The sequence below is a fragment of the Artemia franciscana genome, chromosome 11 (genome assembly GCF_032884065.1).
Source record: "Artemia franciscana chromosome 11, ASM3288406v1, whole genome shotgun sequence".
NCBI lineage: Eukaryota > Metazoa > Arthropoda > Branchiopoda > Anostraca > Artemiidae > Artemia > Artemia franciscana.
The window spans coordinates 6,050,580-6,068,010 of record NC_088873.1 but is presented as its reverse complement, the minus strand read 5'-3'; the positions used below and the strand labels follow the sequence as shown (position 1 = coordinate 6,068,010).

At 37.7% G+C, this 17,431-nt stretch overlaps 1 protein-coding gene and 1 long non-coding RNA gene across 3 annotated transcripts in view; one reads left to right on the top strand and one right to left on the bottom strand.

The window, feature by feature from the left end:
- Positions 1-17,431, top strand: part of LOC136032731 (uncharacterized) — a 306,662-nt gene that overhangs the window by 86,194 nt on the left and 203,037 nt on the right. The window lies entirely within an intron of this gene.
- The window catches only part of LOC136032723 (epidermal growth factor receptor kinase substrate 8-like), a 122,906-nt gene that overhangs the window by 28,879 nt on the left and 76,596 nt on the right, over positions 1-17,431 (bottom strand). For both annotated transcript variants that reach the window (XM_065713038.1, XM_065713039.1), the window contains exons 7-8: positions 15,755-15,842; positions 13,682-13,900 (exon numbers count right to left, since the gene is read on the bottom strand). In XM_065713038.1, the coding sequence (XP_065569110.1) occupies positions 13,682-13,900; positions 15,755-15,842 (307 nt within the window). The remainder of the gene's footprint in view (positions 1-13,681; positions 13,901-15,754; positions 15,843-17,431) is intronic.

The following is a 17,431-nucleotide window of genomic DNA, read 5'->3' as shown; positions in this document are numbered from 1 at the left end:
ATGGCACAGTCTCAGATATAGATAAGAAAATCCAATTAAGATGCGCTAAGATTGTTGCTAATAGAAGGAATATAACGCAAGTGCGTTGGCCAATCTCTGCTCACCATTCATTTCTCTCTGCTTCTGGAACTTTTCCCCTTCTCAGGAAAAAAAGAATTAAAAAGAATCCGGATCAATAATTTTAAACTTTGGAAATTTTTGCCGTTTTATTCGGCCCTCGGAAACAAAACCGGTTTTTTATTAGAAAATTTCTTGTTCCTGATGTTACACTAAAATTATAACTATTACACAGAAAGCCTTCAAAACAGCTTGTGCTCATATTTCTCCACATTATCACCTTACTAGATTTTCTTTTAGCTGTTTTTCCCCTTCTATTATGCATGTTTTTTTTTATTTTTTTTTTCTGATTTACTCACTGTATTATAACTATCATATGAAGCTGGTGAAAAACAAGTAACAATAACAATAATAAGTAAGCAGTAAGTAAAAGTAAGTATGACGGCACTAGACCCTCAAGGTCCAAACCGATGGTGATGATCTGCATTTCGTGGCTGTTCAGCCAGGAAGTGCAATGAGGGGCTTGAGGTCAATCATCCTGTGTTTTTACACTTCCTTCCTGCTTACGTTCCACAGATTTCTCCGGGTACCCAATAAGAACTGGGTCGACTCTGGCTGAGTATACAGAGTCACACCACTGACCCCCGTCTCAAATTAGTTAACGCCAGAAATCGAACTCGTGCCATTCGGATAAAAGATTCCCAAACCCAGCAAGAATCCTTATTGTTATTATTATTATTATTATTATTATTATTATTATTATTATTATTGTTATTATTATTATTATTATTATTATTATTATTATTATTATTATTATTATTATTATTTTTAATACCGATTTTTCTTCTTCTTTTTTTCTCTCTCTCCCTTTGTTTTAATTTTGTCTATTGTTGTTTTTTTATTTGTGTGTTACACCACGTATTAATCTACAGCATAGCGTCGGTGAATAACAAACAATGACTGATTTACTGATTTACTCACTGTATTATAACTATCTTATGAAGCTGGTGAAAAACAAGTAGCAATAACAATAATAAGTAAGTAAAAGTAAGTATGACGGTACTAGACCCTCAAGGTCCAAACCGGTGGTGCTGATCTCCATTTCGTAGCTGTTCGGCCTGGAAGTGCAATAAGGGGCTGGAGGTCAGTCATCCTGTGTTTTTGCACACCCTTCCTGCTTACGTTCCCCAGACTTCTCCAAGTACCCATTAAGAGCTGGTTCGACTCTGGCTGACTTTACAGAGTCACGCCACTGACCCCCGTCCCAAATTAATTAAAGCCAGAAATCGAACTCGTGCCATTCGGATAAAGGATTCCCAAACCCAGCGAAAATCCTTATTATTATTATTATTATTATTATTATTATTATTATTATTATTATTATTAATACCGATTCTTTCTGCTTCTTTTTTTCTCTCTCTCCCTTTGTTTTAATTTTGTTTATTGTTGTTTTTTATTTGTTTGTTACACCACGTATTAATCTACAGCATAGCATCGGTGAAAAACAAACAATGATGATAATTAACGAATACAGCTTGCGTCCGTATTTCTACGTACACCATCTCATCAAGTTTTCTCAGTTGTGAGTTTTTCCTCTTCTTTTCTCTCTCTCTCCTTGCTCTTTGCTGTTTATTTTGCTTGTTGTTTCTTTTTTGTGTGTGTGTTACTCCACGTATTATACTATTGGACTGTGTGGAGAAGATAAATAATGATAATAATCATAGCGATATTTAAATTCCTGTAAATCCAGTTAAGCTTAATCTGAAGTTAAAAGCACAAAAAAAAATAAAAATAATGTGTTCTTTGCATAGTTTTTAGGTACTGTCTCCGTTATCTAGCCATTTCACAAGCTGAACATTCTCGATAACATTTTTTGAATACTGATATTGCCCTGTCTAATGGATAGGGCTATATTCTCTAAGGAATTTTTTTTTAACTTCGCTAAGTGATCGACGTTCAATAAACTAGTTTGCTTAGAAAAATAGTTGAATGAATAAGGAAGCTTTTAAAATATTTTTAAAATCATTAGATAGCGTAAAGCAATTCTAATGTTTAAAAATAGTAAAGTATTCTAGTGTTAAATAATAAAAAAATAATAAATGCTAGAATAATCAGCGAGAATAATAAATGCTAATAAAATGTTTTAATAAATGTGTTGTAAGTAGTACAAACATTTGGTTTCTATGCAATTCTTGACTGTTACTTACAGTGTATAGGTGCAACGTTTGGTTATGACGTTAAAATCTAATATTAAAGCTGAATTGTGTTCATAGATGGCATACTTGGGGAGTGGAGCGACTGGTCTACCGTTCAAAATCTACTCAGAGGAACTATGACCTCGCAAAAAAAAACTCGAAAATATTATATTTAGCAAATTTATACCTGATTTAACTTAATGCTATTAGAAGATCCCACGGGTGATAATTTCTATTTTTCCTTAAAATAGGTTTCAGCTTAAGAAAAAGTAAGTGTTTCCATTTCCTGAAGAATCTTTTCCCAGTTTTTTTTTGTATAGGAAGAAGCAACTTATATAGCTTTTTTTTTGGATAGCCCTTTATTTGACACAAGCTCTAACTTGGAAAATAAAACTCACTGTCCAAATTTAGGTTTGGTCTCTATAAAAATTATCAAAGAGCTCGTGGTAACGAACTGTAGTAAGGAGCGGCCCGGCTCAACAGTAAACGAAACTCTAAAAAATGAAAATTTGATACTAAACGATACATCAAAAGAATCAAATTTTCATGCTGATTTTAAATATATAAGTTTCATCAAATTTAGTCTTTGTCATCAAAAGTTACGAGCTTGAGAAAATTTGCCTTATTTTGGAAAATAGGGGGAAACACCCCCTAAAAGTCATAGAACCTTATTGAAAATCTCACCATCGCACTCAGCGTATCAGAGAACCGAAATGTAATAGTTCAAGCTCCTATCTACAAAAATGTGGAATTTCGTATTTTTTGCCAGAAGACCGATCACGGGTGCGTCTTTATTTGTTTCTATTTATGACACTTGGTATCTACCAAGTGACATACAGCGATCGCAAATTCTGTCGGTCTGTCGCTCCCGGTTTTACTACTTTAGCCACTTTCAGGTAAGCTAGGACGATGAAATTTGGCAAGCGTATCAAGAATCAGACCAGATTAAATTAGAAATTTTCTTTTTCCCGATTCAACCATCTGGGGGGGGGGGGGGTGTGGAGAGTTAAATCGGAAAAAATAGAAAAAATAAGGTATTTTTAACATACGAAAAGGTGATCAGATCTTAATGAAACTTCATATTTAGAAGGATATCGTGTCTCAGTGCACTTATTTAAATCTCGACCGGATCTGGATACATTTGGGGAAGTTGGGGGGGAACATAAAATCTCGGAAAACGCTTAGAGTGGAGGGATCAGGATGGAACTTGATGTTAAAAATAAGCAGAAGTCTAGATATGTGATTGATATAATCGTAAATGATCCGCTCTAATTGGGGGAGTTGGGGGAGGGGAGGGTTAATTCTGAAAAATTGGAAAAAATCAGGTATTTTTGACTTACGAAGGAGTGATCGGATCTTAATGAAATTTCATATTTAAAAGGACCTCGTAACTCAGATCTCAAATTTTAAATCCCAACCGGATCCGGAGTCATTGGAGGGGGGGGGGTGTTGGGGGGAACCGGAAATCTTGGAAAACACTTAAAGCGGAGAAATCAGGATGACACTTGGTGGAAAGAAATTAAAAACAAGTCCAAGATACGTGAATGACATAACCGAACCGGATCCACTCCAAATCCAGTGACATTAGGGGGAGGGGAGTTGGGGGGGACCCAAAATCTTGGAAAACACTTAGAGTGGAGGGATCGGGATGAAACCTAGTGGGAAAAATAAGCAGAGGTCCTAGATAAATGATTGACATAATCGGAATGAACCCACTCTATTTAGGGGAGTTGGGGGAGGGGGTTAATTTTGAAAAGTTAGAAAGAATGAGGTATTTTTAACTTACGAAGGAGTGATCGGATCTTAATGAAATTTCATATTTAGAAGGAACTCGTAAGCCAGATCTCTTATTATAAATCCCAACTGGATAGAGAGTAATTGGGGCGGGGGAGAGCTGGGGGGAACCTCAAATCTTCGAAAATACTTAAAGCGGAGAGATCAGGATGAACCTTGGTGGGAAGAATAAAAACAAGTCCATGATACATGAATGATACAACTTGACTGGATCCACTCCGGATCCAGTCCAGTTATATCATTCTGGACCGGTATAAGCCGGTAAACAGTTATATAATTCTGGACCGGATCCAAAGTGGTCCAATTATGTCACCGGATCCGCTCTGGATCCGGTGACATTAGGGGGAGTCAGAGGGGACCTAAAATCTTGGGAAACACTTGGAGTGGAGGGATCGGGATGAAACTTAGTGGGAAAAATAAGCAGAAGTCCTAGATACGTGATTGACGTAACCAGAACTGATCTGCTCTATTTGGGGGAGCTGGGGGGAAGGAGGGTTAATTCTCAAAAATGAGAATAATGAGGTATTTTTAACTTACGAAGCAGTGATCGGATATTAATGAAATTTTATATTTAGAAGAACCTCGTAACTCAGATCTCTTATTTTATATTTCGACCAGATCCAGTGTCATTGGGGGGGGGAGTTGGGGACCGAAAATCATGGAAAACACTTAATGCGGAGAGATTAGGATGAAACTTGGTGGGAAGAATAAAAACATGTCCAAGATACGTGAATGATTTAACCGGACTGGATCTGCTCTCTTTGTTGGAGATGGGGGGTGGGTGGGGGGGGGGTAATTCGGAAAAACTAGAAAAAATGAGGTATTTGTAACTTACGAACGGGTGATCAAATCTTAATAAAATTTGATATATAGAAGGATCTTGTGCTTTAGAGCTCTTATTTTAAATTCTGACCAGATCCAGTGACATTGGGGAGAGTTGGAGGGGGACACAAGAATTCTTGGAAAACCTGAAAATTGATGTATCTTTATCTTTCGAATGGGTGATCGGATCTTAATGAAACTTGATGTATAGAAGGATCTTATGTCTTAGATTATCCAGTTTCAATTCGAATCAGATCCGGGGACATAGGGGATTGGAGGGGGGAAACAAAAATCCTGGAAAACGCTTAGAGTTGAGAGATCGGGATGAAACATGATGGTAAGAATAAGCAAAAGTTATAGATACGTGGTTGACATAATTGGAACGGATCTGTTCTCTTTGGAGGAGCAGGGGGTGTTGATTTAGAAATATTGGAAAAATTGGGGTATTTTTAACTTAAGCATGGGTGACTTACTTTGACTTAAGTCTCCTGCCGTGCACTGCTCGGCGTAGAGAGTGACGTCTGCCTCCTCCACCCACTTCGGTCCATGGCGAGTATTTACTCTTTGCCCTGTTTGATGTTTGCCATCGCCAAGAACTTGGACAGGCTGTCGGACCCACATGTCTTCGGTCGGCCGTGAGGTCGCTTCCAACCAACTTTGATAGGGTCGAAGTCATAGATCATCTTTGTGGGTAGATGTGGTGGCATTAAGCAGATGCCCGAACCATCGTAAGGTTCGCTCGGCTGCTTGAGTCAAAAACCAAGACTGCTTTGTGAGCTGCAGAAGCTTTTCATTGCTGACGATGTCGGACCATCGTAGGCCCTCAATCCTCCTCAGGCTCTTTGCATGAAATACGTCTATTTTCTTGAGGGTTGCAGCTGATGCTTGCCATGTCTCAGCTCCGTAAAGCATCACAGAGCCGACTAGAGCGTTGAAGATCCTCAGTTTCGTTTTGCGACTGATATTTGATTTTCGCCAGAGGGACGATTCAGTCTACCCATGACATAAGACGCTTTAGATAATCTTGCCTGCAGCTCAGGGAGAAGTGAGCCATTTGAAGAAATTACGGAGCCCAGGTAGGTGAAGTCTTTAACAACCTCGATGCTAGTGGTGCTGTCCAGGCTAACTGGAGAGTTAACAGCAGGAGAAAACGGGTCTATGGCCATAATTTTAATTTTGCTCCAGTCTATATGCAGTCCTAATTTGGCAGCCTCTTCTCGCAGAATTTGGAGCGCTTCCAGCAGCTGCTCCATGGAGTCCGCCAGAATGGCCAAGTCATCGGCAAAATTGACATCTGAGATGCTATGATCTCTTAATTTGAGCCCAAAGCTGAGACGTGAAGTGATTTTTTTCATAACGTAATCTATGATGGCATTGAAGAGCTCTGGGGCCACTGCACATCCTTGGCGCACCCCTGTCGTGATTTGAAAGAACGGGCTGCGCCGACCATTTACTTGTACACAGCTCTCCGTCCCATGGTGCAGCGCCTTGAGAAGTCTGCAATATTTCTCGGGTAGGCCAGTCGACTCTAGAATCCGCCAAAGAGCTTTTCGATCGACTGAGTCAAATGCAGCACGGAGGTCAACGAAGGCAATAAATGCTTTCTGTCGGAACTCTGTGGTCTTCTCTACTATTTGTCGAATCGTGAAAATCTACTCGATGGTTGAACGATCTGACATAAAACCAGCTTGCTCCTGTCGCCGGATTTTTGAATGATGCTCCGACATCGATCCAGCAGGACCATTGAAAACGGTTTGCCAGGGATTGACAGTAGGATTATTCCCCGGTAGCTGGAGCAGTCGTTTCTCGAGCCTGTTCTCTTCCATAAGGGGATGATGACACCCTTCCGCCAATCCTCGGGAATTATCTCTGTTTGCCAGATTGTAGAGAACAGGGTGTGTAGAAACAAGAGCATTGCAGGACCTCCATATTTTAGCAGCTCTGAGTTTAAGCCACTGATACCAGCAGCTTTATTATTCTTGAGTCTTTTTACTGCATTTCCAATTTCTGAGGGGCTGAAAGGCTCATCTGGAGGAACATCTGTTCCAGGTCTTTGACTGCAAGGTTGGCTGGGACTATCATTAGGAGGCGCAGATGGGCCAGTATTGTTGAGGAGCGAACAGAAGTGGTCCTTCCACCGCTCAAGACAAGAACCTTCGTCAGAGAGAAGTGCACCATCCCTGGACAGGACAGGACCCAAGGTGGGAGTTTTATTTTCAGTGAGGTCTCGGAGATGCTTGAATAGGCTGCCCATGTCTTTCTTTTTTGCAGCTAGCTCAATTTCATCGGCTTTCCTTGCAACAAACTGGGTTCTATCCCGGTGAATGAGTCTGTTCCTTACTCCATTGAGCCTCCGATATGTGGTCATGTCCCCAAGAGGTCTTGCCTTCCGTCTTTGCTCTATGACTTGCAGTGTTTCATTAGTTAGACACGATTTCTTTGGATAACTCCTCTTGCCAAGCACTAGTTGTGCTGCTTCACTGGTCTACAATTTAAAATGCTTCCAGAGATCTTCGCTGCTATTAAGTGAGCCAAGGGCCTCGAAGCGATTCGATATCTCGATACTGTACTTCTGGCAAGTATCTGGTTCCTTTAGTTTCCCAATATCTGCAGCGACGGGTTTTCTTTTCGATCATTGTACTTGGAGGCGAAGCCTAAGATCGGCGCACACAAGCCTTTGGTCTGCGCTTCCAAGCTCTGCTGATCTGTAAGTTCTGCAGTTCTTCACCAATGATCTCCAGCGTTTGGACATAATGACGTAGTCAATCATCTTCTTTGTACGACTGTCATTACTATACCACGTGTACTGATGAATAGTTTTGCGTTGGAAGTAGGTGTTGAGGGAAGTAGGTCGTGAGATCAGCACAGTTCAAGTAAGTGGAGCCCATTGTCCTTAAGTGGGTCGGGGGATACAGGACCAACTGTGCCACGCCATAAACCCATATCATCGCGCACTGTCGCATTAAAGTCGCTAAGGAGAACAGTTATATCATGGGGGGTTACTGTTGCAAGGCATCTGGACAAAGCAGAGTAGAAATCCTCCTTAGTTGCATCATCAGAATCATTGGTCGGGGCATGGTCATCTTGCCATGCTTGTGTCCAAAGCGGGCCTTCATCAATCTTTCCGATACAGCTTCGTGTAAAAGTAAGGTCTTTCTTGTAAGGCTATTTAGTGCTAGGCCATTCCTTCTCGAGCTTCCTCCAGACCATAGCAATGAGTCACTGTTACCTATTCGCTCTTCTCCGCTTCCGGTAAGACGTGTTTCTGTAAGACCTGCAATTGAGACTTTATTCTTGCGTTCTTCAGAGAGTAGGTTCTTTGACACAGGTGCATTCAAAGTCAAGACCTTCCAGGTGGCTATTCGTAGCCCCCTTCGGTCCATAAGGTTTAGTCTGTCAGTCTTTCTGACGTCGTCAGCATGTCCATTGACGCGCAATGGTCGAGATCTTAAAAGGGAATCCGGGTCCGAGGCTATATTGTCACTTTTCGTAGCACTTAATTTTCGGGTGGAGGGTCGCTAGCCCAACCAACCCTAGGCCTGGAATCTGATTAGAGCTAGGTTAAACCTAGGTACTGAGATTTCCGGGGTGGGCTCCACCCACCACATGAGGTTGCGACCGTCCTGATCGGAGTGTTTAGTTAGGGGAGAAACCCCAAATCCAGAGGCACGTGGTCAGCAGACAGAGTCTGCCTCATTCCGGACAAGCTCTTGGCTTGTCCGGCCTCGTCACAAGTGCCATATGAGCTTTTAGCTCTAGTTTTTTTCCCAGGGGTCATTGTATCGACCAAGTGGTCCTAGAATATCGCAAGAGGGCTCATTCTAACGGAAACGAAAAGTTCAAGTGCCCTTTTTAAGTGACCAAAATATCGGAAGGCACTTAGGCCCCCTCCCAGGCTCATTTTTTCCCAAAGTCAACAGATCGGAATTTTGAGATAGCCATTTTGTTCACCATAGTCGAAAATCATAATAACTATGTCTTTGGGGATGACGTACTCCCACACAGTCCCCGGGGGAGGGGCTGCAATTAACAAATTTTGACCAGTGTTTACATACAGTAATGGTTATTGGGAAGTGTACAGACGTTTTAAGGGGGATTTGTTTTGGTTTTTTGGAGAGGCTGAGGGGAGGGGGTTCAGGGGAGGGGGATATATGGGAGGATCTTTCTTTGGAGGAATATGTCATGGGGAAGAAAAATTCAATGAAGGGGGCACAGGATTTTCTAGCATTACTATAAAAAAATAAACAATGAAAAAATAAACATGAAAAAGTTTTTTCAATTGAAAGTAAGGAATAGCATTAAAACTTAAAACGAACAGATATTATTACGCATATGAGGGGTTATTCTCCTCCTAAATACCTTGCTCTTTATGCTAAAGTATTTTTAGTAATTTCAACTATTTATTCTACGGCTTTTCTGATTCAGGGGTTATTCTTAGAGAATAGGGACAACACTTAAACTTAGTGTAAAGAGCGAGGCATTGACGAGGGGACAAACCCCCTCATATACATAATAAAAATATAAGAATATAGAAGTTTGTTACGTAAGGCAATTCTTAAGTTACTATATTTTTTACTAATAAAAAAGTTTGTTAAAAATTAAAAGTTCTAGTTGCCTTTTTAAGTAACCGAAAAATTGGAGGGCAACTAGGCCTCCTTCCCCTACCCTTGTTTCTCAAAGTTGTCTGATCAAAACTAAGAGGAAGCAATTTAGCCAAAAAAAAAGAATTTATTTGCAAATTTTATATTAATAATTTATGTGCGGAGAGCCAAAATCAAACATGCATTAATTCAAAAATGTTCAGAAATTAAATAAAAAAAACTAGTTTTTTTTTAACTGAAAGTAAAGCGACATTAAAACTTCAAATGAACAGAAATTACTCCGTGTATGAAATGGGATGTTCCTTTCTTTATTTATTTGTGTCTCCATTCTTTATTCTATAAATAAATAAAAAACTAGTTTTTTTTTAACAGAAAGTAGTGTATGACATTAAAACTTAAAACGAACAGAAATTACTCCGTGTATGAAAGGTGATGCTCCCTTCTCAACGCCCCGCTCTTTGCGCTAAAGGTTTTTACTGTTTAATAAAGTAGAATGGAAAGAAAGAGTCAAACTTTAGCGTAAAGAGCGGGGCGTTGAGAAGGGAACATCCCCTTTCATACAAGGAGTAATTTCTGTTCGTTTTAAGTTTTAATGTCACTCATTACTTTTTGTTAAAAAAAAAACTAGTTTTTTTTATTTATAGAATAAATGATGGGGACACAAATAAGGAATAAAAATAATAAAACAAATAAATAAAGAAAAATAAGGAATAGGGACATGGAGTGTACCATGCGGTCAATACTCTTTAATTATTCTAATAGAAGAGCCTTGAGTATCAAACAGTTCGGGGTAACGAACTGTAGTAAGATAAGTAAGTACTGTAAGTAAGGCTCAATAGTAACAGAAACTCTAAAAAATGAAATTTTGATGCCAATAATTACATGAAAAGAATTGTATTTTAATGCTGATTTTAAAAATATAAGTTTCATCAAGTTTAGTCATTACCCATCAAAAGTTACGAGCCTGAGAAAATTTGCCTTATTTTAGAAAAAGAGAAAAACACCCCCTAAATGTCATAGAATCTTAAAATCACACCATCGTATTCAGCGTATCAGAGAACCCCATTTAAGAAGTTTCAAGCTCTGATCTACAAGGATATTCTTTTTTTTTGCCAGAAGACCTATCACGGGTGCGTTTTTTTTTCAGGGGTGATAGTATCGACACAGTGGTCCTAGAATGTTGCAAGGGGGCTCATTATAACGGAAATTAAAAGTTCTAGTTCCATTTTTAAGTGGCCGAAAATTGGAGGGCACCTAGGCCCCCTCCCACGCTCATGTTTTCCCCAAAGTCACCAAATAACGACGAAGACCTGAGATAGCCATTCTATGCTGATTTTATTATGTCTTTGGGGACGACTAACTCACCCACAGTCCCCGTGGGAGGGGCTCTAAGTTACAAACTTTGACCAGTGTTTACATATAGTAATGGTTATTGGGAAGTTTACAGACGTTTTCAAGGGGATTTTTTTTGGTTTTGGTGGGGGGGGAGAGAATCTGAGGGGTGGGTTACATGGGAAGATCTTTCCATGGGGGAATTTGACATGGGGGAAGAGAATTTCAATGAAGGGGACGCAGGATTTTTTAGCATTACTTAAAAAACAATGAAAAAATAAATATGAAAAGTTTTTTCAACTGCAAGTAAATAGCAGCATTAAAACTTAAAAAGAACAGAAATTATTACGCATACGAGGGGTTCACCTCCTCGTAATACCTCGCTCTTTACGCTAAAGTATTTTTAGTCATTTCAACTATTTATTCTACGGCCTTTGTGATTCAGGGTCATTTTTAACGAATTGGGACAGAATTTAAGCTTTATTTTAAAGAGCGAGGTGTTTACGAGGGGGTGAACCCCCTCATATACGTAATAAAAACATACGTATATAGAAATTCGTTATGTAAGTTAATTCGTAAGTTACGTATATTTTTTTTCTAATGAAAATGTTCGTAAAAAATTAGAAGTTCTAGTTGCCTCTTTAAGTAATTAAGAAATTGGGGGGCAACTAGGCCTCCTCCACTTCTCCTTTTTTTTTTTCTCTAAATCTTCCGATTAATACTATGGAAAAGTCATTTATCCAAAAAAAATTAAAATGCAAATTTTGTTTTAATTATTCATTTGTGGAGGGCCAAAATCAAACATGCATTAATTCAATAACGTTCAGAAATTAAATAAAAAAAAGACAAGTTTTTTTAACAGAAATTAAGGAGCGACATTAAAACATAAAACGAACAGAAATTACTCCGTATATGAAAGGGGCTTTTCCTCCTCAACGCCCGGCTCTTTACGTTAAAGTTTTTTACTGTTTTAAAAAGTAGAGTGAAGAGAAAGAGTCAAACTTTAGCGTAAGGAGTGAGGCGTTGAGGGGGAAAAGCCCCTTTCATATAAGGAGTAATTTCTGTTCGTTTTAAGTTTTAATGTCGCTCCTTACTTTCTGTTAAAAAAAACTCGTTTTTTTATTTAATACGACATAGAGCGGACTGTCATTTCCTTGCAGCTGACAAAAACTCAGGCAAATACTCAGAAACGGTTTGATTTTGTACACCGCTACTACTAGCAATTAAGTTAAAAAAAAACAAGTTTTTTTAACTGAAAGTAAGGAGCGACAGTAAAACCTAAACGAACAGAAATTACTCTGTGCATGAAAGGGGCTGTTTTCCTCCTCAACGTCCCGCGTCTTTACGCTAAAGTTTGACTCTTTCTCTCAATTCTACTTTGTAAAACAGTAAATAACTTTAGCGTGAAGAGCGGGACGTTGAGGATGGAAACAGCCCCTTTCATACACGGAGTAATTTCTGTTCGTTTTAAGCTTTAATGTCGCTCCTTACTTTCAGTTAAAAAAACTTGTCTTTTTTTATTTAATTTCAGAACGTTTTTGAATTAATGCATGTTTCGTAACTTACAAATTAACTTACGTAACGAACTTCTATATTCGTATGTTTTTATTATGTATATGAGGGGTTTGCCCCCTCGTTAATACCTCGCTCTTTACACTAAAGCTTTATTTTGTCCCGATTCTTTAAGATTGACCCCCTGAATCACAAAGGCTGTAGAATAAATAGTTGAAATTACGAAAAATACTTTAGCGTAAAGAGCGAGGTATTTAGGAAGAGATGAACTCCCAATATGTGTCAAAATCTTTGTTGGTTTTAAGTTTTTATGCTGGTCCTTACTTTCAGTGGAAAAAACTTTTTCATATTTATTTTTTCATTTTTTTTAAATAATGCTAGAAAATCATGCGCCCCCTTCATGGAATTTCTCTTTTCCCATGAAGAGTTCCTCCAAAGGAAGATCCTCCCGCGTATCCTCCTCCCCTCAACCCCCCAACCAAAAAATCCTCCTGAAAAGGTCTGTACACTTCAAAATAGCCATTACTGTATGTAAACACTGGTCAAAGCTTGTAGCTCACAGCCCCTCCCCCGGGGACTGTAGGGGAGTAAGTCAGCCCCAAAGACATATTTACTATGTTTTTCGACTATGCTGAACAAAATGGCTATCTCAAAATTTTGATCCGTTGACTTTTCAAAACAATGAGCGTGAGCCTAGGTGCCCTCAAATTTTTTTGGTCACTTAAAAAGGGCACTAGAACTTTCAATTTTTGTTGGCATGAATCCTCTTGCGACATTCTAGAACTACTAGGTCGACACAATCATCCCTGGGAAAAAAAAAAATAACAAACAAACAAACAAATAAACACGTACCCGTGATCGGTCTTTCGGCGAAAAATACTAAGTTCCACATTTTTGTAGATAGGAGCTTGAAACTTGTAGAGTAGGGTTCTCTGATATGCTGAATGTGATGGTGTGACTTTCGTTAAGATCCTGTGACTTTGGGGGGGGGTCCCTATTTTCCAAAACAAGCCAAATTTTCTCAGGCTCGTAGCTTTTGATGAGTAAGATTTAATTTGATGAAACTTATATATTTAAAATCAGCATAAAAATTTAATTATTTTAATGTATCTCTTATTATCAAAATTCCATTTTTAAAGTTTCGTTTACTATTGAGCCGCATTGCTCCTTACTACAGTTCGTTGCCACGAACTGTTTGATCTTCCGCAGCACAAAACCACCTGATGCCGACACAGCAACGCAAGCTCCTCCTTCATCCGAATCTATTCAAAACCTTCCTCTTTTGTACACTCCCAGGAAGTTCTCATTTCCCTTAAGTCTTTCTTTACGAGCTTTTATAAAGAATATGAATAAAATAAATATACTAGCCTCAAGGAGCTCTCCTTTAATAACAGTGAGCTCTCTTGGCTCCTTTCCAAATTTACTCTCTTGCACCTCCAGCACTTTCACATCTCTGTTTTTTAGGTCTTCTGCCCAGTTTGGTTTTGTCTTCATAGGGACTGGGTTAGGGGATGTTGTTGTTGTATCGAAAGACAGAAGAGAAGAAGCAGGCGATAAGCTGCGAAGACTGGATGGTGGTTTGTTGTCCTAGAAAGATATATAACGCTCATTGGATCATAATAGCAAGATGAATAAACAGCAAAAAATTTCTTTGAAACTCTGAACTATTTAGTTCGCTCTCCAGCAAAAAACTTGTCATTTGTTAAAAAAAATTAAATCGCTTTTTAGGGGAGGGGGGGGACAGTTTAGAAATAGAAGAAATTTTGTTTTATTATTCCTAACCAATTATCAATGCTTAATTTATTTATATTTCGTCAAATTTGTGTTTCAGATCACAGTTTTTTTTTTTTTTTTTTTTTTTTTTTTTTATTGTCAGGGACCGTTTGTGATTGAACTCCGTATTTTTTGCCTTTTTTGAAGATTGTTGATTTTTTTTTATTGTTTTAATTGTGTTTTTTTTTTCTCCTCAGCATTAATAATCTACAGGCTGTGTGAGTGTTGTAATTGTAGACACCAACACTTCGTTTTATGTCTTCTCAGAGGCGGCTACTTATCATAATACTGGCATTTTTTGATTGTAATTAATTAATCTGGTCGAAAATATTTTATATAGGAAGGTCTCCACACCTTCTAAGGAATGGTAAACTCTTACATCTTAAGCATATCATTCACAGACTAAAAATGTGGAATGGAGATAGAGCTTCAAGCTCTGATCAAGTGTGAAAGGCTTTCTAGGAGAATTTTTACAAATGGATTTTATGAACTTGATTTTATTAATTTTTCATCCAAAAATTTTATTTTGTTGCTGCTGTATTGTATTTTCTATAATGTATCATAGGCTTTCCATACTATAGTACTTAGAAATGCTAATTCTTGGAGCGCATCGATTTCTGGGTGACTCTCCTCCTCCATGGGGCAAACTAAAAATGCGTAAAGTGGGCTTGCTTACAGGTAACATTACCTATAGAGCGAAGCGTATGAGCCTCGTGGGCAGCGGGGCGAGATCTGTATTCTATATTTATTTAATAAACCCGCGGGGTTTCAGAAGGATGCAGTGTGGAGGATATGGGGTAGAGCAAGCTCTAGAGTATTGACAAATGGCGATTGAAACAAAGCTTAGCAGAGACTGTGGAAGCATATAACGCTGATATGTTGTGTTTGATGTGCTCTGTTGGCAGATGACGAGTGGGAGAAATTGTATTCCCAATAGGAGTGCCAAGACAAATAATTTGTTCAGACGGTTGGATCTTTGAATTTTCAAGTAGAACTTCATTTCATCAGGAAATAGCCTTTCCAGTAAAAAGGATTACGTCAGACTTCTGTTTCCAGTTTTGGAAAGTTTCAGATAGTTTCCCTAAACTTTGGCTGAGGTTAAGAATTTGATTAGCATAAGTGGCTACATATTTTTTCCTATAGTGTACAAAAATAACAAATATTATCAAAATAGATTTATTTAATGAAACGGATATTTTCAAAATATACAAATGTAGTTTTTATTGCCCAATCCTTCTTATAGGCTTTGATTAGTTTTTATATGATATTATGTAGTTCCAAGCTGTACAGTTTCAACGGGAAGTTTTTTTGCAAGTTTCTATATCCATTCATCATAAAAAAAAGTTATCTGTAAATTTATGATGTATTAACATCGTAACATTAGTAAGTTTTAAAAAAATATACAATCTACACCGCAATTCAACCATGGGGAGGTCAATTCGTGAAAATATTGGCGGGGGGAGACAAATGCACTCTTTTGACCTACGAAGACCCCGAAAGAATTTCCAAAACCTGTGGGGAGGGGGTAAAATTAAAGGAGAGTTTACTCCCCCTGTCCTCTCTACCTCACGTCCCTGAAAGTAGCTCAAAATATCCGTTCGATATTCACTTATCTTTTTTGTTTACTAAAACAGCATAAAAAAATACAAATGTTTAGATATATGTTACCTGCTCCTCATGCTGCACAGAATAGTCAGGGGTCCAGCCATCAAGAAAAGTTGGGTGGTATGGTGGCACATATCCATTCCATTTTTCTCTACAAATAAAAACAAATCCCTTTTAGTATTTATATTATATAATATTATATATTATAATATATTACATGATATAAAATATAATATATAATACATATATATATATATATATATATATATATATATATATATATATATATATATATATATATATATATATATATATATATATATATATATATATATATATATATATATATACAATAATATAATATAAGTATAAAATTAATAATAATATAATATAGTATAATAATATAAATAATATAAAATATATAATTATATTATAAATAATATATATATAATATAATATTATATTAAATATTAGTAATATATCCCTTTTAGTACGGTGGCACATATCCATTCCATTTTTCTCTCTCTTAACTCTACATTTTAAAACAGTAAAAACCTTAGCGTAAAGAGTGGGGCGTTGAGGAGGAAAAGCCCCTTTCAAATACGGAGTAATTTTTGTTAGTTTTAAGTTTTAATGTCGCTCCTTACTTTCATTTTAAAAAAAAACTTGTTTTTTTGTTTAATTTCTGGACGTTTCTTAACTAATGATTTTTTTTTTATTTTGCCTCTCCACGCATAGATAATTAAAACGAAATTAGCATACTAATTTTTTGGGGGCTAAATGGCTTTTTCATAATTTTAATCGGAAGATTTTGAAAAAATGAGCGAAAGAGGAGGCCTAGTTGCCCTCCAATTTTTTGATTACTTAAAAAGGCAACTATAACTTTTAATTTTTTACCAAAGTTTTCATAAGTAAAAAATATACGTAACTTACGAATTAACTTACGTAGCGAACTTTTATATTCGTATGTTTTTCTTGCGTATATGAAGGGGCTCATCCCTCGTCGATACCTCGCTCTTTGCACTAAAGCTTAAATTTTGTCCCAATTCCTTAAGAATAACCCCTGAATCACAAAGGCCGTAGAATAAATAGTTGAAATTACTAAAAATACTTTAGCGTAAAGAGCGAGGTATTACGAGGAGGTAAACTCCTCATGTGCGTAATAATTTCTGTTCGTTTTAAGTTTTAATGCTGCTCCTCAGTTTCAGTAGAAAAAACTGTTCATATTTGTTTTTTCATTGTTTTTTTTTTAAATAATGCTAGAAAATCCTGCGCCGGCTCCATGGAAAGTCTCTTCCCCAATAAAACATTGCTCCATTGAAGTATCCTCCCACGTAACCCCCCTTCAACTCTCCCCCCAAACCGAAAAAATCCCTCTGAAAACGTCTGTACACTTCCCAGTGCCCATTACATATGTAAACACAGGTCAAAGTTTGTAACTTGCAGCCCCTCCCACGGTGACTTCGGGGGAGTAAGTCGTTCCCAAAGACATAGTTATTAGGTTATTCGACTATGGTGAATAAAATGGTTATCACAGAATTTTCATCCGGTAACTTTGGGGGGAAAATGAGCGTGGGAAGGGGCCTAGGTGCCCTCCATTTTTTGGTCACTTAAAAAGGGCACTAGAACTTTTAATTTCCGTTAGAATGAGCCTTTTTGTGACATTCTAAGACTACTGAGTCGATACGATCACCCCTGGAAAAAAAAAACAAAACAACAAATAAACACGCATCCGTGATT